We start from the raw sequence: 16,742 nt of genomic DNA, 5'->3' as shown, positions 1-16,742 counted from the left end.
CATTCACCATCAAATAAAAACAAAAATAATTTAAAGTGGTAACTTTTAAAAGGTACAAAAAGTTTCCTACCAGTTTCACAGGCAAAGTTGTAGGCCAATTTGCAATGAGTTACGATAGTCCATGAGAGTTGTACAGATGTACTGGTTGGTATATTGTTTTGCAATTGGTAGTTAGCTCCATCTGTGAAGAAGGATTCATGTCTTATATTACTGTGACATTTTCTGCAATATTAATTCTTTTCACACCAATTAATTATTTTCTTGTTTGGTGACTCTACTGTTTATATAAAATATATACAAACAAATGACACCAAGTAGTATGTTAAGAACTTTAACCAAGAACTAAAGGATTAACCCAAAAAACCCAGGGATTAAAAAATAATATACATGTAACTGATTGACGTTAATGTTGGCCTTTGAAATTCTAAACCAGTAGTCCTCATGGAACACAAGGGATGTGACAAATTCTAAGTTTCCAAATTCAAAGTTTCTGTTATACAATATTCAAAGATAGCATGGGTTAGATTTTTTTTTTACAATGGCAAAAAATTATTTTTACGTTCTATCTTAACTCAGAAATGCCTGAAAATATTTTGCAAAAATTTAAAAACATAAAATCTCTTCTAGAGAGACCAGATATGGAAAATTCCATCCCGGTTTTTCAGAAAATTATAGACAGGGACAGACGAGGAGGCCCAGAAAAGCTGAACAACTTTATAGTTGCTCACACTCTGTTGAGTGCCAACTTTATGTGGGTGCAAAGATGGGAGAAGAAGTTGCAAGAAGCTTTTCATGTCTCCTGTAAGGGCCAGACACGCTCTGCTAGAGGAAGCTCCACCCCAACACATGGGAGTGTGACTGGCACAAAAGGAACAATCAGCTGTACAGCTTGAAGGTTGTAACAACAAGTGCACTCCCTTGAAGTACCAGGGAGTTGAGAACAAATTCCTCCTCTCACTGCTTCAGGACAGAGCACCACCCATATTGCCCCTTATTATGGACTGTATTTAATGTGAAGAATTAGTCCTGAGTAAATTTGGAGGTGTGATAAATCCTTTGTAGAGAGTTCCAGTGTTTCAGGGATTTGTTTTTCCAACATGTGGAATTTTCTGCACTGTTATGCATTCCACAGGCAGAAATAAATTATTAGCCAGAGATGAAAGGGATGTATCCTATTATCGCAGGGATGATTCGGCACTATCAACAAACAGGCTGAATTTCACCAAAAACAAAAAAATCTTTCCATATTTCCTCCATTATTATTAAAAAACCCACTTTAATTGTAACATTATTATTCACTTTTCTATTGAATAGCGTTTAGTACTATTGCTTATATCCATGATGGTTTTGTTCCTTCTTTCTTTTTCCCTTTTGAAACATGAAACCAGCTCCCTTTCTGCCTAACAATTCAGCAGGATGAGAAATGAAAACAAAGATAAAAATTTCAGAAGGATCAAAGGCCCAGATCCTCAAAGGATCAAATGATTTCAATGGAAATTAGAAGCCTAAATACCTTTAAGGATCTGGCGTAAGTGACTTAGGAGACTAAATCTCATTTTCAAAAGTGGCTTAGGCTCTTAGAAACCTAAATCTCATTGAAAATCAATGAGACCTAGATTCCTAAATCACTTATATTCTTTAGAAAATTTTACCCAAGATTAAATCTCCTCATTCTGCATCAGTCCTGAGACCCATGCAGAGGACTGACCCACCAGGCCAATATCCTGGCTATACAGTAACTATCCCCTACTGGTTATAAGCATGTGAAAAATAGAGTTGGCTATAAAGGAAACTGTTTTGGGAAACTGAACTGTAGTGGTCATTCTCTATCTCTGACTAATACAGAGATCTGAGGGAAGAAGCGGGAGGATGTAAAATACGGTTAGAGGGGAAGAGAAGGCCAGCAGCAGATGAGGAAAGCTTCCATTCCTTGCTTCCACTGCAGATAACTCTGTACAATTGGACCTGATATAAAGGAGTCTTATAGCTTGAAGGTGCAAGTCTGGAGGCCATCTTTTCAAACTCATGCCTATTATGTCCTGTAAATCTGAAGAGTTTATCAAATAGAATTTCCCCCACCATATCCTGTCACTAAAGAATGTTTTGGTCTTCCTGCACTATGAGTCTCGAGAGGAATTGGTATCATTTGGCAAGCTATATAATGGAACGTAGAACACTAAATAAAAAAATATTACATGCTGCTCACACCACTCAATCTGCAAAACACCAGCCTGACTACAGATAATATAATTAGGGTGGAAAGAATTAAATAAGAAAAAGCTCAATACATGTTTGTCCCTGAAAACATAAATTACAAAGTCCAGTTTCTTGATCAACTGTCTCTAAACCATACACCTTGTGCAAAGAAATATTTAAAACATATTTGTGTGTGGCCACCCAGAGCTTGAAAACACACAAGCCTAATCAAGAAACGTGCATTTCAAATTAAGATAATATTTAAGGTATTTGGGGGGGCAATTTTTCAGGACTCCATGTATAATACGCTATTTGTTCTTTGAGCATGTATACTGCATCACTATTATATCATTTTCATTGAATGGACATGGAGAAAGGTGTAAATTTGTGCTTTAATCAAAGATTAATAGTACCAAAACTCAGAATCTGAAGTCTAAGGGTATGAGAGAGAGGAATTTCCAGCCCCAAACAACACTTGGAATCCACCCAATCAAGCAGCAGATTTCTGAAATTCTGCACCAAGAACATAACACAGTATTTGCTAAATAAAACCTCATATTGAACAAAAAGCTGTACTTACTAGGTGGGATATGAATTACATGTGATATATTGGGGCATTCATTATATCCAATTAGAATTTCATATGTCTCACATTCCTTAAGTCCTTCAATAGTTTGGTCTTCTTTCCCTTTACAAGTGGAGTTGCAGAAAATAGAGTAGTTGCTCTTCATTCCAGAAATGTTCAACTTTGCAGTGACTGTGCTACCACTGTAGTTATACGTCGGATTAATATTAATTGTTTCTAAAAGAAGGGGAGAAAATGTGAAAAATGAATTTACAACAATTTTTCTTACTTTTTTTTTTATACTTCAGCTAGAGAGTTATTGGTCCAACACTGTATCCTGCTCTTCAGCACACTCTGTGCTTTAATGTCTCCAAGAGAAAATATTAGAGGTGGTTGAATTTTTTTGACCAAAAAGTTTTCCTGTCAGAAAACGTAGTTTTGTCAAAATAGAAAATTTCCATGAGAAAATGTCAATTTCAATGAATTTGTTTTCAATTTTCCAGTTGGAAAAATAAAATAAAAAAATCATTTTGAATTGACATTTTGAAACTAAAGGAATTTTTTTATTTTGAAACATCAATTCAATGTGTGAATCAAAACTATTGAAATTTTCATTTCACCATTTCTGATTCAAACCTTTTTATAGTTTTTCATTCTGAGAAAATTTTCAATATTTTGACTTCATTCCTAATCTGAAGGGATTGTAGTTTTAAAATGTCGACATTTCCTGCAAAAGGAAATTTTCATTTTTTGAATTACTCCTGAAAACATCTGTTTTGGTGTATGAAACTTGGAAATGTATTTTTCTAATCCCCTGATATATGAAGAAACAAACAAACCTGATCTTTTGAAAATATATTGATGCAGTACCAATTAATAACTGCAAAAACATTATATATTCCAAACTGTCTACCAAATAATTAGATCTGGACTCTGCCTATGAATTGGGGAGACTTGTCTAGTTTAAATTAGTAATCAGCCACTAAAATTTGCATTCATTTCCTCTGTCACATGGTGTAAAATAAGATTATTGCAGAAAAGAAGTGTAGAGAGCCCCTTGGTGTTGAATAAAACGAGACCTTTTTCTCCTTTAGGCAGACTCTGCTCCAACACCGATGTGTAATTAATATCAGCAGCCTAGTGCCAGGTAGGATGCGTCAGCAGAGTGGGAAATGGAGAGCAGAAAGTCAGAAACTTTGAGGAAGTTTAAAACAATCATTCTAAAATTAGTAAGAAAGTTTAAAAAACAACCTGAGATTGGAGCTGATTTGGTTTATTTGAGCATTTAACTGATCTGAGTGAAGTGGAAAAAGTTTCTTTCTGGTTTAAAAAGTTTCATTTCACTTTTATTAAGCATAACTTACTACAAGGTATTTTAGTGGTCACTGTAGAAGTTTCTGTAAAAGAAAAGAAAAGAGAAAAACAAATTAATATCACAAGGCAGCTTTCTACATTCAGTTGTAGAGGACAGTGACTGATAATGTGCAAAGCTCTGGTACATTCAGTGCAGATATTTGTATTTAGATCTTCAAAAATATTTGAAAAACAGGGAAAAATATTCAATGAAATTCATGCAATAATTCCCACCATTTTTAACCACCTCTATTAGATACTATGCATTTCATTATTACCCAGTGATATTGTTAATTGCAGATCATACTGCTCATTATAAATTATTCTTAACTTTATTTCTACAACAGGGGTCTGCAGACCACTGGTTGAAAACCACTTCTCTAGGATAATGACAATCTTTCATGGGCCCCTTAGACATATTCTGAGGACACCCAGGGGTCTGCGGACCACTGGTTGAAAACTACTGAACCAGACTATATCTTTTAGAAAAAGATCCCATTTTGATTTAAAAATAGATCTGTACAGAAAATAAAAATTCCATTTCACAAAATTTTTTTTGAAGTTTCAAAATTTATTTTCATTCTGATGCAAAACAAAATGAGAGCTTTTGAAATTTTTCACAAAAACACACGACAGCAACCTGCCCATCCCAGAATAGCCAGTGTTATAGAGACAGTCTCAATCATTGATGTTGGAGCTGTTTCACTTTCTATATCATAGAATCATAAGACTGGAAGGGACCTCAAGAGGCCATCTAGTCCAGTCACCTGCACTCAAGGCAGGACTAAGTATTATATAATTAAATATTCAGTGAGGAAGAGATATATTGACTCTCTAGGTCACTGATTAGGATACTTGCCTAGGATGTGGGAGAGCCAGGTTTGAAACTCTGCTCAGCATGATTTGGGGCAGAGATTTGAACCTGGCTTCCCCACAGCCCATATGAGTGCCCTAACCACCAAGTTACTAGCTAGTCTTCCCCTCCGACCCCCCAAAATTTCATCCTGCACTTGAGATATCTTCCTGGCAATTTTTTAAACCAATACTTCCACAAAACGAATTTGACAAAACGACATTTTTTAAAGAAAAAAGTTTAGTCAAAAATTATTTCAACCAGCTCTATTTAAAAACTCAAGGGATGGAAGATTTACCATGTTTTCTGGTAATCTTTTCCTGCGTTTGATTATCTCACTGTTAAAAGTTTTGCCTTATTTCCAGTTTGAACATTGCTGACTTCAACTTCCAGCCACTGATTATTGTTATGCCTTTGTCTTCTATATTAAAGAGCACTCTAATATGAGATATCTCTTCTCTTTCTACGTGATTACGGACTGTGATCAGGTCACCTCTAAACCTTGTGTTTGATTAACTAAATAGGTTGAGATCCTTTAGTCTCTTGTTGTAAGGCGTTCAACTCTTCACTTTATCTTATCCAATTTTTCAACATCTTTTTTAAATTTTAGACCCCAGAACTGGACACAGTATAGTGATCTCATCAGTGCCCTATACAGAGGCAGTATCACCTCTCTACTCCCGCTTGATATTTTCTTGATACATCCAAATATAGTCTTAGTCCTTTTTTGCCATAATATTGTTCTGGAAGCTCATGTTAGAACATGAATATGGCCATACTGGGTCAGATCAATTGTCCATCTAGTCCAGTATCCTGTTTTCTGACAGCGGCCAGTGCCAGATGGTTCAGAGGGAATAAACAGAACAGGGCGATTTATTGAGTGATCCATCCCATGTTGTCCAGTCCCAGCTTCTGGCACTCAGAGGTCTAGGGACACCCAGAGCTTGGAGTTGCGTCCCTGAGCATCTTGGCTAATTGCCGTTGACGGACCTGTCCTCCATTCTTTTTGAACCCAGTTATACTGTTGGCATTCACAACATCCCCGGCAGTGAGTTCCACAGGTTGATCGTGTTGTGTGATGCAGTATTTCCTAATGTTTCTTTTAAACTTGCTGCCTATTAATTTCACTGCGTGGTCCCGTGGTTCTTGTGTTATGTGAAGGGCTAAATAACACTTCCTTATTCACTTTCTCCACACCTCTGTTATATCCCCCCTTAGTCTTCTCTTTTCTAAGATGAACAGTCCCAGTCTTTTTAATCTCTCCTCATACAGAAGCTGTACCATACCCCTAATCAACATGCTCAGTTGTTTACGATGACTCCTAAGTCTTTTTCTGAGTCACTGATTTCCAGGATACATTCCCCCATTCTTATAACTACAGCATATATTTTTTATTCCTAGATGTTTAGAACCTTGTATTTGGCTGTATTAGAATGTGTGTTAATGATTGAGCCGAGTCTACCAAGTGTGACAAAGCTCTGTCCTTGCCTCCGTGGGTCCCGCGTTTCCTGGCAGATTTCGCTAGCCTCAGAGGCTCATTGTGACCCTCCTTCTTTCTCTAGAGACAAGGGTCACAGTCTACTGAGCCATTTTCATCACAAGCCAGTAAGGGAGGTGAGGAGAAGTTATCCTTCCTTGCACAGTCTCTGTTGTCTTGCAGTATCAGTGATTAATAAGGGGGCAAAGGTCGGGGGGAGGAGCCCAGGCCCACCCTCTACTCCGGGCTCCAGCCCAGGGACCCTAATAGTATCAGCCATGGTAGCTGACCTTTTAGAAACATGACATGTACAATTCCCTGGGCTACTTCCCCCACAGCAGCCCTCACTTCCTCAAGCTCCACTTCACCCTTACCTCAGGGCCTCCTTCCTTGTGCCTGATATGGTGTGTACTACTCAGCCTCTCCAACAGCGCAACTTCCTTCCACAGCTCCTGACATGCACCCCCACCTGACTGACTGGGAGGCTTTTAACTAGTTTCAGCCAGCCCCTGATTAGCTTCAGGTGTCCCAATCAACCTAGCATTCTCCCTGCCTTCTGAAAAGTTCTTAATTGTCTCCAGGTGTCTTAATTGACCTGGAGCAGCTTCCATTTCACTTAAGCTGGTACCAGGGATTTGTTTAGCCTGGAGCTAATATATCTATCTCCCACTACTTTTCTATAGCCATCTGGCCTTGCCCCGTCACATATCCCCCCGCCCCCTCTGCTCAACACCATAGAGTTGGGCAACTTGGGACGCCAGGCAGTATGCTCGTGACAGACCATCAGCGTTGCCATGGTGGCATCCAGCCCTATGCCGTATGCGGAACTGGAATGGTTGGAGGGATAAGAACCACCTGGTGACCCTTGCATTCTTTTTCTTATTCCGCTGCATTCACTGGAGGGGTGCATGGTCCGTCACAAGAGTAAATCGCCGGCCTAAGAGGTAATAACGCAGTGTCTCCATAGCCCATTTGACAGCAAGGCATTCTCTCTCGACTACTGCATATTTCTGTTCTCTTGGGAGAAGCTTTCTGCTTAGGTAGAGGATCGGGTGTTCCTCTTCTCCCACCGTTTGCGACAGAACTGCTCCCAACCCCACCTCGGAAGTGTCTGTAAAATAAATTCCCTGTTAAAGTCCGGGGCTATGAGGACGGCGTCATTACAGAGGGCCGTCCGAAGGTCTGTACATGCCCCCTCTGCTGCGTTGGTCCACTTTACCATGTCTGGACCTCGGGCCTTCACCAGGTCCGTTAGGGGACTTGCTCTAGTGGCGAAGTGGGGAATAAACTGTCGGTAGTAGCCTACCACACCTAGGAACGCAAGGACCTGCTTCTTTCGGGTCGGCTGGGGCCAGTTTTGAATTGCCTCTAGCTTATTCGTTTGGGGCTTCACTATGCCCCTTCCCACAATATGTCCCAGGTACCTAGCCTCTGCTAGCCCTATGGCGCATTTAGCGGGATAAGCAGTGAGGCCAGCCCTCCTTAAGGTGTGCAGTACTGCCTCAACTTTCTCCAAGTGGGTTCCCCAGTCTGGCGTATAGATGATGACATCATCTAGGTATGCAGCTGCATAACTAGTATGGGGGCGCAGCGGCTTATCTATGAGGCACTGGAATATGGCTGGGGCCTCATGTAGCCCACAAGGGAGGACAGTGTACTGGAATAGCCCATCCGGGGTGGAGAATGCTGTCTTTTCTTTAGCTTCTTTGGTCAGAGGAATCTGCCAGTACCCTTTTGTCAGATCCAGTGTAGTCAAGAATCGGGCACTACCCAGTCGGTCAACCAATTCGTCGATGCATGGTATGGGGTATGCATCAAACTGGGATATTTCACTCAGTCGGCAAAAGTCATTACAGAATCTCATGGTACCATCAGGTTTAAGCACTAGAACAATTGGACTGGACCACTGACTGTAAGATGCTTCAATAACCCCTAATTCTAACATTTTCTTTACTTCGGCCTTGATTTCTTCTCTTTTGGCTGCTGGGATTCGGTAGGGTCTCAATGTTACCTTGGCTCCGGGGATCGTGCGGATATGGCGATAGGTCTCAGTCTTCTGCCCTGGTTTTGTAGAGAACACATCTCTGTTGCTATTAATCATGTCGGCTGCCTCGATCTTTTGGATCGGCGTCAAGTCGGATGATATCCTCACTTGCTCGTGTAAGTTATCCTCCTGGGGAAGGGTCTCCTGCATAACTAAGCATGCCTCCCAATCGTTCCAAGGTTTTAGAAGATTGATGTGGTAAATTTGCTCCAATTTCCAGCAGCCTGGCTGCCGCACCTTATAGTTTACCTCTCCCACGGCTTCGGTTATTTGGTAGGGTCCCTGCCACTGGGCCAACAGTTTACTTTCTGCTGTGGGCACCAGTACCATCACCCGATCCCCTGGTTGGAACCGTAGAAGCTTCGCTTGGTGGTTATAATGGGTTCGTTGGGTCTCCTGTGCTCTCTCCTAGTGCTCCCGTGCAATGGGCGTAACTCGGGCTATCCGATCTCTCATCTGCAGTATATGCTCAACTATGTTCCTTCCGGGATTTGGCTCCTCTTCCCAGGCTTCTCTGGCTATATCCAATATGCCCCGAGGGTGGCGTCCATATAGTAGTTTGAACGGAGAGAAACCTGTGGAGGCTTGCGGAACCTCCCGGATGGCGAACATGAGTTAAGGCAATAGGGTATCCCAATCTTTCCCATCCCGGCTCACCACTTTCCTGATCATGGCCTTGAGGGTCCTATTGAACCTTTCCACAAGGCCATCTGTTTGCGGGTGGTATACAGAGGTCCGTAGGGCTTGTACATGGAGCAATGAACAGAGATCTTTCATCAACTTGGACATGAAAGGTGTCCCTTGATCAGTCAATATCTCCTTGGGTAGCCCAACCCGGGCAAAGATCTGTACTAGCTCCTTAGCTATTGTCTTGGAAGCTGTGTTGCGCAGGGGAACAGCTTCCGGGTACCGGGTTGCATAGTCCAGTACAACAAGCACATGTTGGTGGCCCCGAGCTCTCTTCTCTAGGGGCCCTACCAGATCCATGGCTATCCGTTCAAAAGGAATCTCTATTATTGGAAGAGGTATCAAAGGAGCCCGTAAGTGTGGGTGAGGGCTATGTAACTGACACTCTGGACAAGAGGTGCAGTATCGCCGGACATCTTCATGTACTCCTAGCCAGAAGAACCTCCACAGGATCCGTGCCTGGGTTTTCTCTACCCCTAGGTGTCCTCCAAACAGGTGACTGTGGGCGAGACTCAATATGGCTTTTTGATGTTTTTGTGGCACCAGAAGTTGTTGTATCTCTTGCTCCTGCATTTGCACCACGTGGTACAGGAGATCTTTCTTCACTATAAAGTAAGGTCCGGGACCCCGGATCTTCCGATCCACGGGTATCCCATCAATCTCGGCCACCTCCTTCCTGGCATTATAATATCTGGGGTCCTCCGCCTGGTCCCGCCCAAAAGTCTCTCTCCCGGGACTAACCTGCCCAAGCTCCCAAAGGCCAGCTTCTGCTTCTTCCAACGGCTCGCCGCCGTCATGGCTGGGGGCAGCTTCTGCCTCACCTTCTGTGGTAGAAGTTTCTCTGTTGGCTGTTTGCGTCCATCTGCCTACTAGGGAGGTCTTCCGGGTTCCCAAGGCATTCGCAGCCTTCCTCTCTTTTTTTGTCTTCCGGGTCTTTCAGGGGGCTGAGAACAGATCCTGAGAAATCTCAGCGAACATTGGGGGTTGACATTCCCCCGGTGACGAGTCACTGTCCTCAGGGTCCCCACCTCCCTCCAGCCTCTCTGCGGGGAGTAAATTATCAAACCCTGGATAGTCCCTCCCAATGACTACAGGATATGGAAGTTTAGGAACTACACCCACGGTCACCTCAATGGGGTTTCCCTGAACCTCTATCTCCACTGAGATGGTGGGGTAATGGCTCACGGCCCCATTCACGCATGTCACTGCTACGCGTTTGGCTTGTAGCAGCTGACTATTTTTACCAGCTTACCCAATATGAGGGTGATAGCACTCCCAGAGTCCACAAGCGCTGTAGTCTCTGCTCCATTTATCCTCACTGGCCTGGTGTAATTATGCAGGGCTAATGTAAAGGGAGCATGGGACCTCCCAATCCCCCAAGTTACATTGCATAGGCTCCTCGGTGCTGGGACACTGTGCTGCTATATGTCCCCACTCCCCACATGCATAATATCTATAATTGCTTTTAATCACTCCCCTATCCTGGGGATTAGGGGGTTTAGTCCCGGGGTTCCCCCCACTCAGGCTAATCCCTTCCTTCTGAGGTCCCCGCTGGTTTTTGGCCCCCCTTCTTTCACTTAAGACTCCCCAGGGGTTTGGCTGCCCAACCTTCCAGGGTCAGGGTCGGGTGCTTGCTTCGAAAGGGGCCTTCCTTGGGTAGTCGGGTCAGTTCCCTGGCTGTCATCCATCTTTCTACCAGTGTGATCATCTTGTCGTACGTGGACAGATCATTCTGGCCTACCCATTTGTGGAGATCTGGCAGCAGTCCCCGCATGTAATGGTCGACGACCAGGGTCTCCAAAATCTCCTCCGGCCTGCACACCTCAGGCTGTAACCACTTCTGTGCGAGGTGTATGAGGTCGAATAGCTGGGACCTTGGGGGTTTGTTCTCCTGGTATTTCCATTCATGGAACCTCTGGGCCCTTACCGCTGCCATTACCCCTGATCATGCTAGGATCTCTGCCTTCAGACGCGTATAGTCAGTGGCATCTGTGGCAGGCAAGTCAAAGTAGGCCTTCTGGGCCTCTCCACACAAAAAAGGGGAGAGAATGCTGGCCCACTGCTCCTGGGACCACGCATCACGCTGAGCAGTCCTTTCGAATGAGAGGAGATATGCCTCTACGTCATCTCCTGACATCATCTTTGGCAGACAACCAGTGGCCCTCAGGGTTCGCGTCCTGTCGGACCCCCGGGCCTGGGTGGTGAGGATCTTCAGCTGGTCCACCACCTCTCTCAAGAGGGCACAATCTTGGGTCGCCTGGCTCCTCAATAATTGATTGGTTTCCTGCTGTAGCCACATAGACTCCTGTTGTACAATTGCCTGAACTCGGGTGGCCTCCTGCTGGGCTGCCGTGGCTTGTACCAGAGCTCTTACCACCTCCTCCATTGTGGTACAAAGCAAACAAACCAAAAAAAAAAAATTCAAAACCCCAGTGCACTTTTTTTTTTTAAAACCTCTTTCTTCCACCACGCTGTGAACGAAGTCCCACTCCTGACACCAGTTGTGACAAAGCTCTGTCCTTGTTTCCGTGGGTCCCGCGTTTCCTGGCAGATTTCGCTAGCCTCAGAGGCTCATTGTGACCCTCCACGTAACCCTTCTTTCTCTAGAGACAAGGGTCACAGTCTACTGAGCCATTTTCATCATAAGCCAGCAAGGGAGGTGAGGAGAAATTATCCTTCCTTGCACAGTCTCTGTTGTCTCGCAGTCTCAGTGATTAATCGGGGGCAAAGGTCGGGGGGAGGAGCACGGGCCCACCCTCTACTCCGGGCTCCAGCCCAGGGACCCTAATAGTATCAGCCATGGTAGCTGACCTTTTAGAAACATGACATGTACAATTCCCTGGGCTACTTCCCCCACAGCAGCCCTCACTTCCTCAAGCTCCACTTCACCCTTACCTCAGGGCCTCCTTCCTTGTGCCTGATATGGTGTGTACTACTCAGCCTCTCCAACAGTGCAACTTCCTTCCACAGCTCCTGACATGCACACCCACCTGACTGACTGGGAGGGTTTTAACTAGTTTCAGCCAGCCCCTGATTGGCTTCAGGTGTCTTAATCAACCTAGCATTCTCCCTGCCTTCTGGAAAGTTCTTAATTGGCCCCTGGTGTCTTAATTGACCTGGAGCAGCTTCCATTTCACTTAAGCTGGTACCAGGGATTTGTTTAGCCTGGAGCTAATATATCTATGTCCCACTACTTTTCTATAGCCATCTGGCCTTGCCCCGTGACACAAGCAATCTAAATTACTTACATTGGTGACCTGTCTTGTCCTTATTTACCACCCCACAAATCTTTGTGTTAACTTCAAACTTTATCAGCAATGATTGTATATTTTCTTCCAGATTATTGATAAAAATATTAAATGTCATTGGAGAGAGAACTGATCCTAGCAAGACCCAGTTACAAACACCCTCCCTAGTTGAAAATTCCCCATTAACAATTATGTTTGCAGATCTATGAGTTAGCCATCTTTTAACCCATTTAACATATGTTTTATTAATTTTATACGGTGATAAGTTTTTTTAATCAGAATGTTGTACAGTACTAAGTCAAACACTTTACAGAAATCCAAGTATATTTTATCAGCACAGTTATGTTATCAGCCTAACTTGCAATCTTGGCAAATAACAATATTAAGTTAACTTGACAGGACTTACTTTCCATGAAAATCATCTTGATTGGTATTAATTATATCTCTATACTTGAACTTCTATTGATTGAGTTCCATATCAGCCATTCCATTAGATTGCCTGGGATTAACATCAAGTCAACTAGCCTACTTTAACCTGGGGTGATCCCATTTGCCTTTGGCATAATATTGGTTTTCTTCTAGTCTATTGGAACTTCCCCAGATTTCCAAGGCGCCTTAAAAATTAACATAGATGTTGAGGAGAACTCCTGAGCCAACTCTTTTAAAATTCTTGGATGCAATTTATCCAAGTGCATGAATAATTTACATTAGTGTCATTGTCTGTAAACTTATGTGACTGAAGTTACTTACATGCATAAGTCTTACTTACATGCATAAGTCCCAGCAGACTAGCTATTTAGTGAAACAACCTGTAAGCCATCTAAAACCATGAAACAAATCCACAAATCTATGGGAACAGATCCTGCACTCCTTCTTTACTTGGGCAAAACTTCTCTGGATATCCATGGGAGATTTGTCTGAATAAGGAGTTCAGGGTTTAGCCTTGATTTATATTACTCCTTGGAAAATAAGGTTAATTTTTAACTTGGCTGACAAGAAATAAATCTGGCCTCTTTTACATCAGTTAACTATTACATTAGGAGTAGTAAGCATCCTAAGAGATTTTAGTTTAATGCAATTTTCTGCAGTTGCATCTGTAGAATAAATCACTTGTTAGGTTTAAAAAAAATACTCAAAGTCACTTCAGTGCCCTCATTCTAACACATTTCCCATGCATGCAGTGTTAGGATTGCCAGAACTGTGTGCAGGTTTGTCACCTGTTGTGAGAGTGGAAGTAGTCAAAGGGGTGTTTGAGGAAGGCTGAGAAATGCTTGCTTGAGTGCTGGTTGGAGTATGGTTCACGGATGGTGAGGTGGTGTGGGAGTGTTGCTGATTGGAAGCATCTGCAAGGACAGAACAAATTAGTATTAAAAAGTGAGTTCATTGTTTCATGTAATCATATCATAAACGTCTTGGACTATGTACTTTCTTCTTGTAATTATCTTACCAAAAGATTGAACAGAGCTGCAAGTAAGGTTGTGTTAGTATTTCCATTAAAGAACAAAACAAGAATCTTTAACTAGAATTCACAATATCAGGACTCTTTTATATGTCAATCAGTTCTCAAATATATGGGCCATAATGAAGTCAACAGAAGCTTTGCCTGAATAAGGGCTGTAGGTTTTATCCCATTGTGCGAATATAGTTTTGCCCATAGTTCTTATCATTAGGCACAATTCCACAAACGCTACTAAGCATAGTGCTTACACCCAAGATACTCCTCATGGTGTAAACACTACCCTCAGCAGTATGTGTTTGCCAGGTCAGGTATGCTACCTACCGTGCCTTGGTATTTATTTCATTGCTTAGGGTATGTCTACACTATGAAATTAGGTCGAATTTATAGAAGTCGGTTTTTTAGAAATCGGTTTTATATATTCGAATGTGTGTGTCCCCACAGAAAATGCTCTAAGTGCATTAACTCGGCGGAGTGCTTCCACAGTACCAAGGCAAGCGTCGACTTCTGGAGTGTTGCACTGTGGGTAGCTATCCCACAGTCTCCGCTGCCCATTGGAATTCTGGGTTGAGATCCCAATGCCTGATGGGGCTAAAACATTGTCGTGGGTGGTTCTGGGTACATATCGTCAGGCCCCCGTTCCCTCCCTCCCTCCGTGAAAGCAAGGGCAGACAATCGTTTTGCGCCTTTTTTCTTGAGTTACCTGTGCAGATGCCATACCACGGCAAGCATGGAGCCTGCTCAGGTAACCGTCACTGTATGTCTCCTGGGTGCTGGCAGATGTGGTACTGCATTGCTACACAGCAGCAGCAACCCCTTGCCTTATGGCAGCAGACGGTACAGTAGGACTGGTAACCGTCATTGTCATGTCCGAGGTGCTCCTGGTCGCCTGTGTGAGGTCGATCAGGAGCGCCTGGGCAGACATGGGCTCAGGGACTAAATTTGGAGTGACTTGATCAGGTCATTCTCTTTAGTCCTGCAGTCAGTCCTATTGAACCATCTTATGGTGAGCAGGCAGGCGATACGGATTGCTAGCAGTCCTCTTGTACCATCTTCTGCTGGGCAGGCAAGAGATGAGGATGGCTAGCAGTCCTATTGTACCATCTTCTGCCGAGTAGCCATGAGATGTGGATGGTATGCAGTCCTTCTGCACCGTCTGCTGCCAGCCAAAGATGTAAAAGATAGATGGAGTGTATCAAAACAAGAAATAGACCAGATTTGTTTTGTACTCATTTGCAACCCCCTCGCCCCCCGTCTAGGGGACTCATTCCTCTAGGTCACACTGCAGTCACTCACAGAGAAGGTGCAGCGAGGTAAATCTAGCCATGTATCAATCAGAGGCCAGACCAACCTGCTTGTTCCAATAAGAACAATAACTTAGGTGCACCATTTCTTATTGGAACCCTCCGTGAAGTCCTGCCTGAAATACTCCTTGATGTAAAGCCACCCCCTTTGTTGATTTTAACTCCCTGTAAGCCAACCCTGTAAGCCGTGTCATCAGTCGCCCCTCCCTGCGTCAGAGCAATGGCAGACAATCGTGCATCTGAGTTGAGAGTGCTGTCCAGAGCAGTCACAATGGAGCACTCTGGGATAGCTCCCGGAGGCCAATACCGTCGAATTGTGTCCACAGTACCCTAGATTCGACCCGGCAAGGCTGATTTAAGCGCTAATCCACTTGTCAGGGGTGGAGTAAGGAAATCGATTTTAAGAGCCCTTTAATTCGAAATAAAGGGCTTCATCGTGTGGACGGGTGCAGGTTTACATCGACTTAAAGCTGCTAAATTCGACCTAAAGTCCTAGTGTAGACCAGGGCTTAGAAACCACTCACTGTTTGTTTTATCAGTTCTGTATTGGGCCAGTTCCTGCAGCTCTTGCTTTGGCAAAACTCTCATTGACTGCAGAAAGAATTTTGCCTGAATAATGACTGTAAGTTCAGGTCATATTCTGGAAATAAAACACAGGAACACCTTGTGCTCTTGCATCAGTTGTGAAGCTTAGGAACATTTTCAGTTTGTTGAGCAGTAAGTGTGATAAACTGCCAGACTACACAATTTTCTCCATGTACAGCTCAAGCAATTGTCTTATTGCCAACCTGGGAAATCTAAAGGAATACAGCAAACCTGATGGTTTATATGTGGTGGTAGCAGGAGTGAGTGAAGTAAGGGCAGCAGTGCTGCTGTGTGGCTGATTGCTGGATCCGAAGGAAGGGTTTGAGTCTGCATGAGTGCTGAGGTTTGTGCTGCTTGGTGGAATGGTGCCTGTAGTAAGGAAGTACAATAGTTCTGTTAGTGCTTCCTAATATATCATGCACAGACAATGACAACAAAGTCACACGTAAACAAGGTATCTATTTCTGAATAGATAATGTTAAAAGAAGGAAAACTGAGACCATATATTTTAGGCAGTTATGCAATTTCATTTTGTTTCTTATATATAAGGCAAAAAGCAAAAGTAGAAACATGCATTCTATAAGAAAAGACAACAGAGTTGTAAAGCATCTATGAGTTGAGAACCTGAAGTGTTCAATGCCCTCGGTTCTCACTGGGCCTGACGCTGCTGCAGCTAAAGTCAAAGGTGAGACTTCCATTGGCTTCATAGGATCAGGATAAAGCTAGTTGATTTTTGATGGTAGCTGAGGTTGCTCAGCCCCCTGTAGATTCAGGTGCTTTGTGTTTTATGAAATGATCATTGTCATTCAGAAAGAGAGAGAGAGGTTTACCCTTGTAATTTTAATAACTATTCCAAAACAATAATATAAGTGTCACTATTAGCCTCTAATATTCTCTTATGAATAAAACCAATGTAAAAACTAATCTACTGTCCCAATTCACTTGAATAACTCAGTAAGGATCAGATTCTGTTG

The 16,742-nt window shown here is 43.2% G+C and overlaps 1 protein-coding gene across 2 annotated transcripts in view; it reads right to left on the bottom strand.

Annotated features, from left to right (window-relative positions):
- The window catches only part of PTPRC (protein tyrosine phosphatase receptor type C), a 165,182-nt gene that overhangs the window by 77,981 nt on the left and 70,459 nt on the right, over nucleotides 1–16,742 (bottom strand). The window contains exons 5-9 of one of the 2 annotated variants that reach the window (XM_077824697.1): nucleotides 16,000–16,137; nucleotides 13,641–13,766; nucleotides 4,126–4,158; nucleotides 2,777–2,998; nucleotides 71–181 (exon numbers count right to left, since the gene is read on the bottom strand). In XM_077824697.1, coding sequence (XP_077680823.1) covers nucleotides 71–181; nucleotides 2,777–2,998; nucleotides 4,126–4,158; nucleotides 13,641–13,766; nucleotides 16,000–16,137 — 630 coding nt within the window. Of the gene's footprint in view, nucleotides 1–70; nucleotides 182–2,776; nucleotides 2,999–4,125; nucleotides 4,159–5,265; nucleotides 5,318–13,640; nucleotides 13,767–15,999; nucleotides 16,138–16,742 lie in introns of those variants that run through there. The other variant, XM_077824698.1, reaches the window with a different exon arrangement.

The sequence above is a fragment of the Eretmochelys imbricata genome, chromosome 8 (assembly GCF_965152235.1).
Source record: "Eretmochelys imbricata isolate rEreImb1 chromosome 8, rEreImb1.hap1, whole genome shotgun sequence".
Taxonomy (NCBI): domain Eukaryota; kingdom Metazoa; phylum Chordata; order Testudines; family Cheloniidae; genus Eretmochelys; species Eretmochelys imbricata.
Note: the sequence above shows the minus strand (reverse complement) of the source record. Positions and strands in the feature narration are given on the sequence as shown.